Source organism: Salmo salar, chromosome 21, assembly GCF_965601325.2.
Source record: "Salmo salar chromosome 21, fSalSal1, whole genome shotgun sequence".
In the NCBI taxonomy this organism is placed as follows: Eukaryota; Metazoa; Chordata; class Actinopteri; order Salmoniformes; family Salmonidae; genus Salmo; species Salmo salar.
This window is the reverse complement of record NC_138311.1, coordinates 58,265,001-58,277,510: the sequence shown is the minus strand read 5'-3', so window position 1 is coordinate 58,277,510 and position 12,510 is coordinate 58,265,001. Positions and strand designations below refer to the sequence as shown.

General features: G+C 46.4%; 1 protein-coding gene across 1 annotated transcript in view; it reads left to right on the top strand.

Annotated features, from left to right (window-relative positions):
• The first annotated feature begins 7,449 nt into the window (after positions 1–7,449).
• Positions 7,450–12,510, top strand: part of myo10l3 (myosin X, like 3) — a 188,515-nt gene continuing 183,454 nt past the window's right edge. The window contains 1 exon segment of the mRNA XM_082967263.1: positions 7,450–7,789. Within this exon segment, the coding sequence (XP_082823389.1) occupies positions 7,769–7,789 (21 nt within the window). The 5' untranslated portion in view covers positions 7,450–7,768.

Here is a 12,510-nt window from a genome sequence, read left to right as displayed (position 1 = left end):
ACTCTGAGACTGAGACTGCCTTCAGGAGCCAGAATAGGAACACTATGGCCCTACACAATAATAATTAGGAGATCAGGGCCCATGTTCAAAAAGCGTCTCAGACTGCTGATCTACGATCAGATTCTTGTCTTTCCTTATAATCCCATTCATTATCATCTAAATGACAAAACTGGTCCGAGATCAGCACTCCCTTTAGGAGCCATTATGAGGAACACTGGCTACACACAGTACCAGCTGATCGCTCCTCTACCTGCCTGATAGCTACTCTACCTGCCTGATAGCTCCTCTACCTACCTGATAGCTCCTCTACCTACCTGATAGCTCCTCTACCTACCTGATAGCTCCTATACCTACCTGATAGCTCCTCTACCTACCTGATAGCTCCTATACCTACCTGATAGCTCCTCTACCTACCTGATAGCTCCTCTACCTACCTGATAGCTCCTCTACCTACCTGATAGCTCTACCTACCTGATAGCTCCTCTACCTACCTGATAGCTCCTCTACCTACCTGATAGCTCCTCTACCTACCTGATAGCTCCTCTACCTACCTGATAGCTCCTATACCTACCTGATAGCTCCTCTACCTACCTGATAGCTCCTCTACCTACCTGATAGCTCCTCTACCTACCTGATAGCTCCTCTACCTACCTGATAGCTCCTCTACCTGCCTGATAGCTCCTATATACCTACCTGATAGCTCCTCTACCTACCTGATAGCTCCTCTACCTACCTGATAGCTCCTCTACCTACCTGATAGCTCTACCTACCTGATAGCTCCTACCTACCTGATAGCTCCTCTACCTACCTGATAGCTCCTATAACTACCTGATCGCTCCTCTACCTACCTGATAGCTCCTCTACCAACCTGATAGCTCCTCTACCTACCTGATAGCTCCTCTATCTACCTGATAGCTCCTCTACCTACCTGATAGCTCCTCTACCTACCTGATAGCTCCTCTACCTGCCTGATAGCTCCTATATACCTACCTGATAGCTCCTCTACCTACCTGATAGCTCCTCTACCTGCCTGATAGCTCCTATATACCTACCTGATAGCTCCTCTACCTACCTGATAGCTCCTCTACCTACCTGATAGCTCCTCTACCTACCTGATAGCTCCTCTACCTACCTGATAGCTCCTCTACCTACCTGATAGCTCCTCTACCTACCTGGTAGCTCCTATATACCTACCTGATAGCTCCTCTACCTGCCTGATAGCTCCTATATACCTACCTGATAGCTCCTCTACCTACCTGATAGCTCCTCTACCTACCTGATAGCTCCTCTACCTACCTGATAGCTCCTCTACCTACCTGATAGCTCCTCTACCTACCTGATAGCTCCTACCTACCTGATAGCTCCTCTACCTACCTGGTAGCTCCTCTACCTACCTGATAGCTCCTCTACCTACCTGATAGCTCCTATATACCTACCTGATAGCTCCTCTACCTGCCTGATAGCTCCTCTACCTACCTGATAGCTCCTCTACCTGCCTGATAGCTCCTCTACCTACCTGGTAGCTCCTCTACCTACCTGATAGCTCCTCTACCTACCTGGTAGCTCCTCTACCTACCTGATAGCTCCTCTACCTACCTGATAGCTCCTCTACCTACCTGATAGCTCCTATATACCTACCTGATAGCTCCTCTACCTACCTGATACCTCCTCTACCTACCTGATAGCTCCTCTACCTGCCTGATAGCTCCTCTACCTACCTGATAGCTCCTCTACCAACCTGATAGCTTCTCTACCTACCTGATAGCTCCTCTACCTACCTGATAGCTCCTCTACCTACCTGATAGCTCTACCTACCTGATAGCTCCTACCTACCTGATAGCTCCTCTACCAGCTGATAGCTCCTCTACCAACCGGATAGCTCCTCTACCTACCTGATAGCTCCTATACCTACCTGATAGCTCCTCTACCTACCTGATAGCTCCTCTACCTACCTGATAGCTCCTCTACCTACCTGGCGCTGAGACATGCTTTACCTATATTCAGACAGCTTCTCAGGGAGGCAATGCTGATCTAGGAAAAGTTTTGCCTTTTAGATCATAATGAATGTGATTATAAGGAAAGGGGGTACCTGATCCTAGATCAGCACTGCCACTCCTGAAACGCTTTATGAATATGGGCCCATAGCCCTGACCCTGATACCTACCTGGCATGGGAACAGGCACTGTTGAAATACCAGCTCAGTAATCTAAATAAACAAACCGGGGAGAAACAATGAAAATATTCATGTGAGTAAAAAGAAGAGGCTAAAAACACCCCAAATCATCCGCTATCGATTCCCGTTAATACCCAGATACCCTGTGAACAAATCATCCTCTATCGAATCCCGTTAATACCCAGATACCCTGTGAACAAATCATCCTCTATCGAATCCCGTTAATACCCAGATACCCTGTGACAAATCATCCTCTATCGAATCCCGTTAATACCCAGATACCCTGTGACAAATCATCCTCTATCGAATCCCGTTAATACCCAGATACCCTGTGAACAAATCATCCTCTATCGAATCCCGTTAATACCCAGATACCCTGTGAACAAATCATCCTCTATCGAATCCCTTTAATACCCAGATACCCTGTGACAAATCATCCTCTATCGAATCCCGTTAATACCCAGATACCCTGTGAACAAATCATCCTCTATCGAATCCCGTTAATACCCAGATACCCTGTGACAAATCATCCTCTATCGAATCCCGTTAATACCCAGATACCCTGTGAACAAATCATCCTCTATCGAATCCCGTTAATACCCAGATACCCTGTGAACAAATCATCCTCTATCGAATCCCTTTAATACCCAGATACCCTGTGACAAATCATCCTCTATCGAATCCCGTTAATACCCAGATACCCTGTGAACAAATCATCCTCTATCGAATCCCGTTAATACCCAGATACCCTGTGAACAAATCATCCTCTATCGAATCCCTTTAATACCCAGATACCCTGTGAACAAATCATCCTCTATCGAATCCCGTTAATACCCAGATACCCTGTGAACAAATCATCCTCTATCGAATCCCGTTAATACCCAGATACCCTGTGAACAAATCATCCTCTATCGAATCCCGTTAATACCCAGATACCCTGTGAACAAATCATCCTCTATCGAATCCCGTTAATACCCAGATACCCTGTGAACAAATCATCCTCTATCGAATCCCGTTAATACCCAGATACCCTGTGAACAAATCATCCTCTATCGAATCCCGTTAATACCCAGATACCCTGTGAACAAATCATCCTCTATCGAATCCCGTTAATACCCAGATACCCTGTGAAAAAATCATCCTCTATCGAATCCCGTTAATACCCAGATACCCTGTGGACAAATCTTCACATCACAGTCCACTTCTCAGACTCCAGACATCTTGAGGTGAAACATTTGGGCAACGTGAGAGGAATATATGGGATTCCTTTATATTTACCTATGATCCCATGGCATCTGTTCACGTTGATAATTGTATTCTGCTAAATTCGAGACAACAGTTTTAGTGATCGAAAACACAGCGAGAGAAAGACATTCATGAGCACAGGTCAACTCGGGGTATGCAAAGTAGAAAAGGAAATTCTCTCTGAGTCTCTGACTCCGTCTATTTTGATAGAAAAGCAGTTTATCTGGAGACTTGGTGTTTTGATACAGCCAACAACATCCCCACCGTAGACAGGACACAGTTCAGCACAGGTTATTTCAGTCAATATTCGCTACAAATCACATCCAGTCTGATTGGTGGATCCATACAGGTTACTCCACTATGGTGTTGCAGCATCCAGTCTGATTGGTGGATCCAAACAGGCTACTCCACTATGGTGTTGGAGCATCCAGTCTGATTGTGGATCCATACAGGCTACTCCACTATGGTGTTGGAGCATCCAGTCTGATTGTGGATCCAAACAGGCTACTCCACTATGGTGTTGGAGCATCCAGTCTGATTGTGGATCCATACAGGCTACTCCACTATGGTGTTGGAGCATCCAGTCAGGGGCGGAAATCCCGGGGGGGACGGGGGGGACACGACCCCCCCATCCTTGGAAAAATATGAAAAATCAGAGTCTGATCGAAGTGTAGATTTTGGGAGGAACTGTTTTTGTGTATTTAGGGCCGTGGTGACTAAGGCACTGTTCAGTAATACAGTAATATTACTACATTTTATTTATTTCTTCCTCTCTGTCTCTCTCTATTTATCTCTTTCTATCCATCCTATTCTCTCCTATTCTCTCTCTCTCCCTCTCTCTCTCTCTCTCTCTCTCTCTCTCTCTCTCTCATTTATCTCCGTCTATCCACCCTATTATCTCCTATGCTCTCTCTCTCTCTCTCTCCTATGCTCTCTCTCTCTCTCTCTCCTATGCTCTCTCTCTCTCCTATGCTCTCTTTCTCTCTCCTATGCTCTCTCTCTCTCTCCTATGCTCTCTCTCTCTCTCTCTCCTATGCTCTCTCTCCCAGTTCTCCCAGGAAGTCAACAACCTGGTCTCCTTTACAGCCCTGGATAACCCTGACTCTCTCTCTCTCTCTCTCTCCCTGGATAACCCTGACTCTGTCCATTGAGGTACTACAACATATGCTTAAAAGAATCAGGATCCTTTTACATGTAGCCTGGTGTAATGTGGACACCTGCTAGTCGAACATCTCATTCCAAAATCATGGGCATTAATATGGAGTTGGTCCCCCCCTTTGCTGCTATAACAGCCTCCACTCTTCTGGGAAGTCATTAATATGGAGTTGGTCCCCCCTTTGCTGCTATAACAGCCTCCACTCTTCTGGGAAGGCATTAATATGGAGTTGGTCCCCCCCTTTGCTGCTATAACAGCCTCCACTCTTCTGGGAAGTCATTAATATGGAGTTGGTCCCCCCTTTGCTGCTATAACAGCCTCCACTCTTCTGGGAAGGCATTAATATGGAGTTGGTCCCCCCCTTTGCTGCTATAACAGCCTCCACTCTTCTGGGAAGTCATTAATATGGAGTTGGTCCCCCCCTTTGCTGTTATAACAGCCTCCACTCTTCAGGGAAGGCTTTCCACTAGATGTTGGATCATTGCTGAGGGGACTTGCTTCCATTCAGCAACAAGAGCATTAGTGAGGTCGGCACTGATGTTGGGCGATTTGACCTGGCTCGCAGTCCTCATTCCAATTCATCCCAAAGGTTTTCGATGGGGTTAAGGTCAGGGCTTTGTGCAGGCCAGTCAAGTTCTTCCAGACCAATCTCGACAAACCATTTCTGTATGGACCTCGCTTTGTGCACGGTAGCATTGTCATGCTGAAACAGGAAACGGCCTTCCCCAAACTGTTGCCACTCCAACCGACGCTTGGCATTGTGCATGGTGATCTTAGGCTTGTGTGCGGCTGCTCGGCCATGGAAACCCATTTCATTATGCTCCAGACGAACAGTTATCCTCTTACATCTAGATGTTCCGCTAGCGGAACGCCTCACCAATATCCAATGGTAGAGCGTGGCGCGAATTACAAATACCTCAAAAATGCAAAAACTTCAATTTTTCAAACATATGACTATTTTACACCATTTTAAAGACAAGACTCTCCTTTATCTAACCACATTGTCCGATTTCAAAAAGGCTTTACAACGAAAGCAAAACATTAGATTATGTCAGGAGAGTAGCCAGCCAGAAATAATCACACACCCATTTTTCAAGCTAGCATATAATGTCACAAAAAACAAAACCACAGCTAAATGCAGCACTAACCTTTGATGATCTTCATCAGATGACACTCCTAGGACATTATGTTATACAATACATGCATGTTTTGTTCAATCAAGTTCATATTTATATCAAAAACTAGCTTTTTACATTAGCATGTTTTGTTCAGAACTAGCATACCCACCGAAAACTTCCGGTGAATTTACTAAATTACTCACGATAAACGTTCACAAAAAAACATAACAATTATTTTAAGAATTATAGATACAGAACTCCTTTATGCAATCGCGGTGTCTGATTTTAAAATAGCTTTTCGGTGAAAGCACATTTTGCAATATTCTGAGTAGATAGCCCGGCCATCATGGCTAGCTATTTTGACACCCACCAAGTTTGGCACTCACCAAACTCAGATTTACTATAAGAAAAATTGGATTACCTTTGCTGTTCTTCATCAGAATGCACTCCCAGGACTTCTACTTCAACACCCAATGTTGTTTTGGTTCCAAATAATCCATCGTTATATCCAAATAGCTGCGTTTTGTTCTTGCGTTCAAGACACTATCCGAAGGGTGACGCGCCGGCGCATATCGTGACAAAAACATTCAAAAAATTCCATTACCGTACTTCGAAGCATGTCAAACGCTGTTTAAAATCAATTTTTATGAGACTTCTCTCGTATCCGTTCAAACACTGAAAGAAGAAAAATGGAGTCGTCACATGCACGCGCACGCACCAGTGTCATTGTTCTCAGAAGTACCACTTTCCAAAACCCCTGCTGTTTTTCGCCCAGGGACTGCAGAGTCATCATTCCACGTTCTGGTGCCTTCTGAGAGCCTATGGGAGCCTTAGAAAATGTCACGTTACAGCAGAGATCCTATATTTTCGATAAAGAGGCTACAGAAGGCCAAGAAATGGTCAGACAGGGCACTTCCCATATAGAATCTTCTCAGGTTTTTGCCTGCCATATGAGTTCTGTTATACTCACAGACACCATTCAAACAGTTTTAGAAACTTTAGAGTGTTTTCTATCCAAATCAAACAATTATATGCATATTCTAGTTTCTGGGCAGGAGTAATAACCAGATTAAATCGGGTATGTTTTTTTTACCCGGCTGTGAAAATACTGCCCCCTATCCTAAACAGGTTATTGTGCTGACGTTGCCTCCAGAGGCAGTTTGTAACTCTGTAATGAGTGTTGCAACCGAGGACAGACAATTTTTTATTATTTTTTTACGCGCTTTAGCACTCAGCGGTCCCGTTCTGTGAGCTTGTGTGGCCCTACCACTTTACGGCTGAGCCGTTGTTGCTCCTAGACATTTCCACTTCACAAAAACAGCACTTACAGTTGACCTGGGGGCAGCTCTAGCAGTGCAGAAATTTGACCAACTGACTTGTTGGAAAGGTGGCATCCTATGATGGTGCCACATTAAAAGTCACTGAGCTTTTCAGTATGGGCCATTCTACTGACAATGTTTTGTCTATGGAGATTGCATGGCTGTGTGCTCGATTTTATACACCTGTCAGCAACGGGGTGTGGCTGAAATGGATGAATCCACTCATTTGAAGGGGTGTCCACATACTTTTGTATATATATATATATATATATATATATATATATATATATATATATATATATATATATATATATAGTGTACTAAACTACTAATAATTCAAATGAAAATGATAAACGCTTCTGTTACATTGTTCCGATAAGGGCGTGGTCCATGGGCGAGTCTACCGTTTCAAGCTCCGCCTTCATTGATAGAGCTCCGTAATACCGGACTCATTCATATACCGGGGCTCATTCATATACCGGGCTCACTAAACGAGTCAAACAGACGGACGTGTTGAAGTGTTTTAAATCCCGTTTACAACTGGTTTCTGACTGGGACGCCAATAGGAATTCCCTGGTTTACTTGATGTGTGTATTCCCGTTTTGAGAAGAGAAAGAGTGTGTGAAGGAAACGTTTTCTCATCTCGACCTCCGCTCCCGAATGGAAAGAATCTGGAAATACATCTTCGTCCTGAGCTCCACTGTGGGACCCGGAATATAAGATTTACAAGAGTTTCTTGGAGGATCATTTATTTGAAATGGATTCCTTCTTTGTAGAGGTAAATCAAAGTCTCTAAATGTTATATTTTTTTGTAGGGGCGTTGTGGCGGATCCTAAACATAGTTTCATTCCTAAGTGATTGTAGGAGACGAGACCGTCTTTGTTACGTCTTTTACGAGCAGTGGACACTTATGTCCAGCAGGTTTTTGGGTGGCATAATTCATAGATTATATTTTAGCGGTTCCCTTTCACCTGTAAAGTCAAGTTATCACTGGTTATTTCTGAAGGAGCAGATGAAGTTGAGGAACACATGTTTTCAGTAGTTTGTACATGATAGACTGCTGCTGCTATCTTCACAGTCAGTCACACCAGTCACCAGCATGCTGCTCTGGGACAGCTCCACTATCTTCACAGTCAGTCACACCAGTCACCAGCATGCTGCTCTGGGACAGCTCCACTATCTTCACAGTCAGTCACACCAGTCACCAGCATGCTGCTCTGGGACAGCTCCACTATCTTCACAGTCAGTCACACCAGTCACCAGCATGCTGCTCTGGGACAGCTCCACTATCTTCACAGTCAGTCACACCAGTCACCAGCATGCTGCTCTGGGACAGCTCCACTATCTTCACAGTCAGTCACACCAGTCACCAGCATGCTGCTCTGGGACAGCTCCACTATCTTCACAGTCAGTCACCCCAGTCACCAGCATGCTGCTCTGGGACAGCTCCACTATCTTCACAGTCAGTCACACCAGTCACCAGCATGCTGCTCTGGGACAGCTCCACTATCTTCACAGTCAGTCACCCCAGTCACCAGCATGCTGCTCTGGGACAGCTCCACTATTTTCACAGTCAGTCACACCAGTCACCAGCATGCTGCTCTGGGACAGCTCCACTATCTTCACAGTCAGTCACCCCAGTCACCAGCATGCTGCTCTGGGACAGCTCCACTATCTTCACAGTCAGTCACACCAGTCACCAGCATGCTGCTCTGGGACAGCTCCACTATCTTCACAGTCAGTCACCCCAGTCACCAGCATGCTGCTCTGGGACAGCTCCACTATCTTCACAGTCAGTCACACCAGTCACCAGCATGCTGCTCTGGGACAGCTCCACTATCTTCACAGTCAGTCACACCAGTCACCAGCATGCTGCTCTGGGACAGCTCCACTATCTTCACAGTCAGTCACACCAGTCACCAGCATGCTGCTCTGGGACAGCTCCACTATCTTCACAGTCAGTCACACCAGTCACCAGCATGCTGCTCTGGGACAGCTCCACTATCTTCACAGTCAGTCACACCAGTCACCAGCATGCTGCTCTGGGACAGCTCCACTATCTTCACAGTCAGTCACACCAGTCACCAGCATGCTGCTCTGGGACAGCTCCACTATCTTCACAGTCAGTCACACCAGTCACCAGCATGCTGCTCTGGGACAGCTCCACTATCTTCACAGTCAGTCACACCAGTCACCAGCATGCTGCTCTGGGACAGCTCCACTATCTTCACAGTCAGTCACACCAGTCACCAGCATGCTGCTCTGGGACAGCTCCACTATCTTCACAGTCAGTCACACCAGTCACCAGCATGCTGCTCTGGGACAGCTCCACTATCTTCACAGTCAGTCACACCAGTCACCAGCATGCTGCTCTGGGACAGCTCCACTATCTTCACAGTCAGTCACACCAGTCACCAGCATGCTGCTCTGGGACAGCTCCACTATCTTCACAGTCAGTCACACCAGTCACCAGCATGCTGCTCTGGGACAGCTCCACTATCTTCACAGTCAGTCACACCAGTCACCAGCATGCTGCTCTGGGACAGCTCCACTATCTTCACAGTCAGTCACACCAGTCACCAGCATGCTGCTCTGGGACAGCTCCACTATCTTCACAGTCAGTCACACCAGTCACCAGCATGCTGCTCTGGGACAGCTCCACTATCTTCACAGTCAGTCACACCAGTCACCAGCATGCTGCTCTGGGACAGCTCCACCACAAATCAAACCTAATTTCTCATATGAGACGAATAAAACAGCTGTAGACCTTTTTACCGAGCCCTTTACCAACAAATGCAGAGTTAAAAAGTAAGGAAATGAACAGAAAAATGTAAACTAGTAACACAATAAATAACAACAGCGAGTCTATATATATATATATATATATATATATATATATATATATATAGAGTACCAGTACCGAGTCAATGTGAAGGGGTACAAGGTAGTTGAGGTACACAGGAAGCAGCTGGACTGTCTGTCGGGATGAGAGGTTTACAGCCACATGACCCTTCTTCTGACTGGTGACACCGCTGCTGCTGTTTTCATATCTATCCTGCTGTCCAAGTCACTTTATCCCTACCACATGTCTATATCTACCTCAATTACCTGGTATCCCTGCACATCGACTCTTACTGCTGCCCTGTGTATATAGCCTGGTACCCCGTGTATATAGCCTGGCACCCTGTGTATATAGCCTGGTACCCTGTGTATATAGCCTGGTACCCTGTGTATATAGCCTGGTAACCCTGTGTATATAGCCTGGTACCCCGTGTATATAGCCTGGTACCCCGTGTATATAGCCTGGTACCCCGTGTATATAGCCTGGTACCCTGTGTATATAGCCTGGTACCCTGTGTATATAGCCTGGTACCCTGTGTATATAGCCTGGTAACCCTGTGTATATAGCCTGGTACCCCGTGTATATAGCCTGGTACCCCGTGTATATAGCCTGGTAACCCTGTGTATATAGCCTGGTAACCCTGTGTATATAGCCTGGTACCCTGTGTATATAGCCTGGTACCCTGTGTATATAGCCTGGTAACCCTGTGTATATAGCCTGGCACCCCTGTGTATATAGCCTGGCACCCCTGTGTATATAGCCTGGCACCCCTGTGTATATAGCCTGGTAACCCTGTGTATATAGCCTGGTAACCCTGTGTATATAGCCTGGTAACCCTGTGTATATAGCCTGGTACCCTGTGTATATAGCCTGGTACCCTGTGTATATAGCCTGGCACCCTGTGTATATAGCCTGGCAACCTGTGTATATAGCCTGGCAACCCTGTGTATATAGCCTGGTACCCCGTGTATATAGCCTGGTACCCCGTGTATATAGCCTGGTAACCCGTGTATATAGCCTGGTAACCCTGTGTATATAGCCAGGCACCCTGTGTATATAGCCTGGCACCCCGTGTATATAGCCTGGCACCCCGTGTATATAGCCTGGCACCCCGTGTATATAGCCTGGCACCCCGTGTATATAGCCTGGCACCCCGTGTATATAGCCTGGCACCCTGTGTATATAGCCTGGCACCCTGTGTATATAGCCTGGCACCCTGTGTATATAGCCTGGCACCCTGTGTATATAGCCTGGCACCCTGTGTATATAGCCTGGCACCCTGTGTATATAGCCTGGCACCCTGTGTATATAGCCTGGCACCCTGTGTATATAGCCTGGCAACCCTGTGTATATAGCCTGGCAACCCTGTGTATATAGCCTGGTACCCCGTGTATATAGCCTGGTACCCCGTGTATATAGCCTGGTAACCCTGTGTATATAGCCTGGTAACCCTGTGTATATAGCCAGGCACCCTGTGTATATAGCCTGGCACCCTGTGTATATAGCCTGGCACCCTGTGTATATAGCCTGGCACCCTGTGTATATAGCCTGGCACCCTGTGTATATAGCCTGGCACCCTGTGTATATAGCCTGGCACCCCGTGTATATAGCCTGGCACCCCGTGTATATAGCCTGGCACCCCGTGTATATAGCCTGGCACCCCGTGTATATAGCCTGGTACCCCGTGTATATAGCCTGGTACCCCGTGTATATAGCCTGGTACCCCGTGTATATAGCCTGGTACCCCGTGTATATAGCCTGGTACCCCTGTGTATATAGCCTGGTACCCTGTGTATATAGCCTGGTACCCTGTGTATATAGCCTGGCACCCTGTGTATATAGCCTGGCACCCTGTGTATATAGCCTGGTACCCTGTGTATATAGCCTGGCACCCTGTGTATATAGCCTGGCACCCTGTGTATATAGCCTGGTACCCTGTGTATATAGCCTGGCACCCTGTGTATATAGCCTGGCACCCCGTGTATATAGCCTGGTACCCCGTGTATATAGCCTGGTACCCTGTGTATATAGCCTGGTACCCTGTGTATATAGCCTGGTACCCCGTGTATATAGCCTGGCACCCTGTGTATATAGCCTGGCACCCTGTGTATATAGCCTGGCACCCTGTGTATATAGCCTGGTACCCTGTGTATATAGCCTGGTACCCTGTGTATATAGCCTGGTACCCTGTGTATATAGCCAGGCACCCTGTGTATATAGCCTGGTAACCCTGTGTATATAGCCTGGTACCCTGTGTATATCGCCAAGATATCGTTACTTTAGGGGCCTAGTTACTTATGACTCGAAGGACTCTACAGACATGTCGATAGACCAACTGTAAGCCAGCTTTAAAACCTGCAACACGACAAGTGTGATAGCCCTATTAAACAACCAGCCCTATTAAACAACCAGCCCTATTAAACAACCAGCCCTATTAAACAACCAGCCCTATTAAACAACTAGCCCTATTAAACAACCAGCCCTATTAAACAACCAGCCCTATTAAACAACCAGCCCTATTAAACAACCAGCCCTATTAAACAACTAGCCCTATTAAACAACCAGCCCTATTAAACAACCAGCCCTATTAAACAACTAGCCCTATTAAACAACCAGCCCTATTAAACAACTAGCCCTATTAAACAACCAGCCCTATT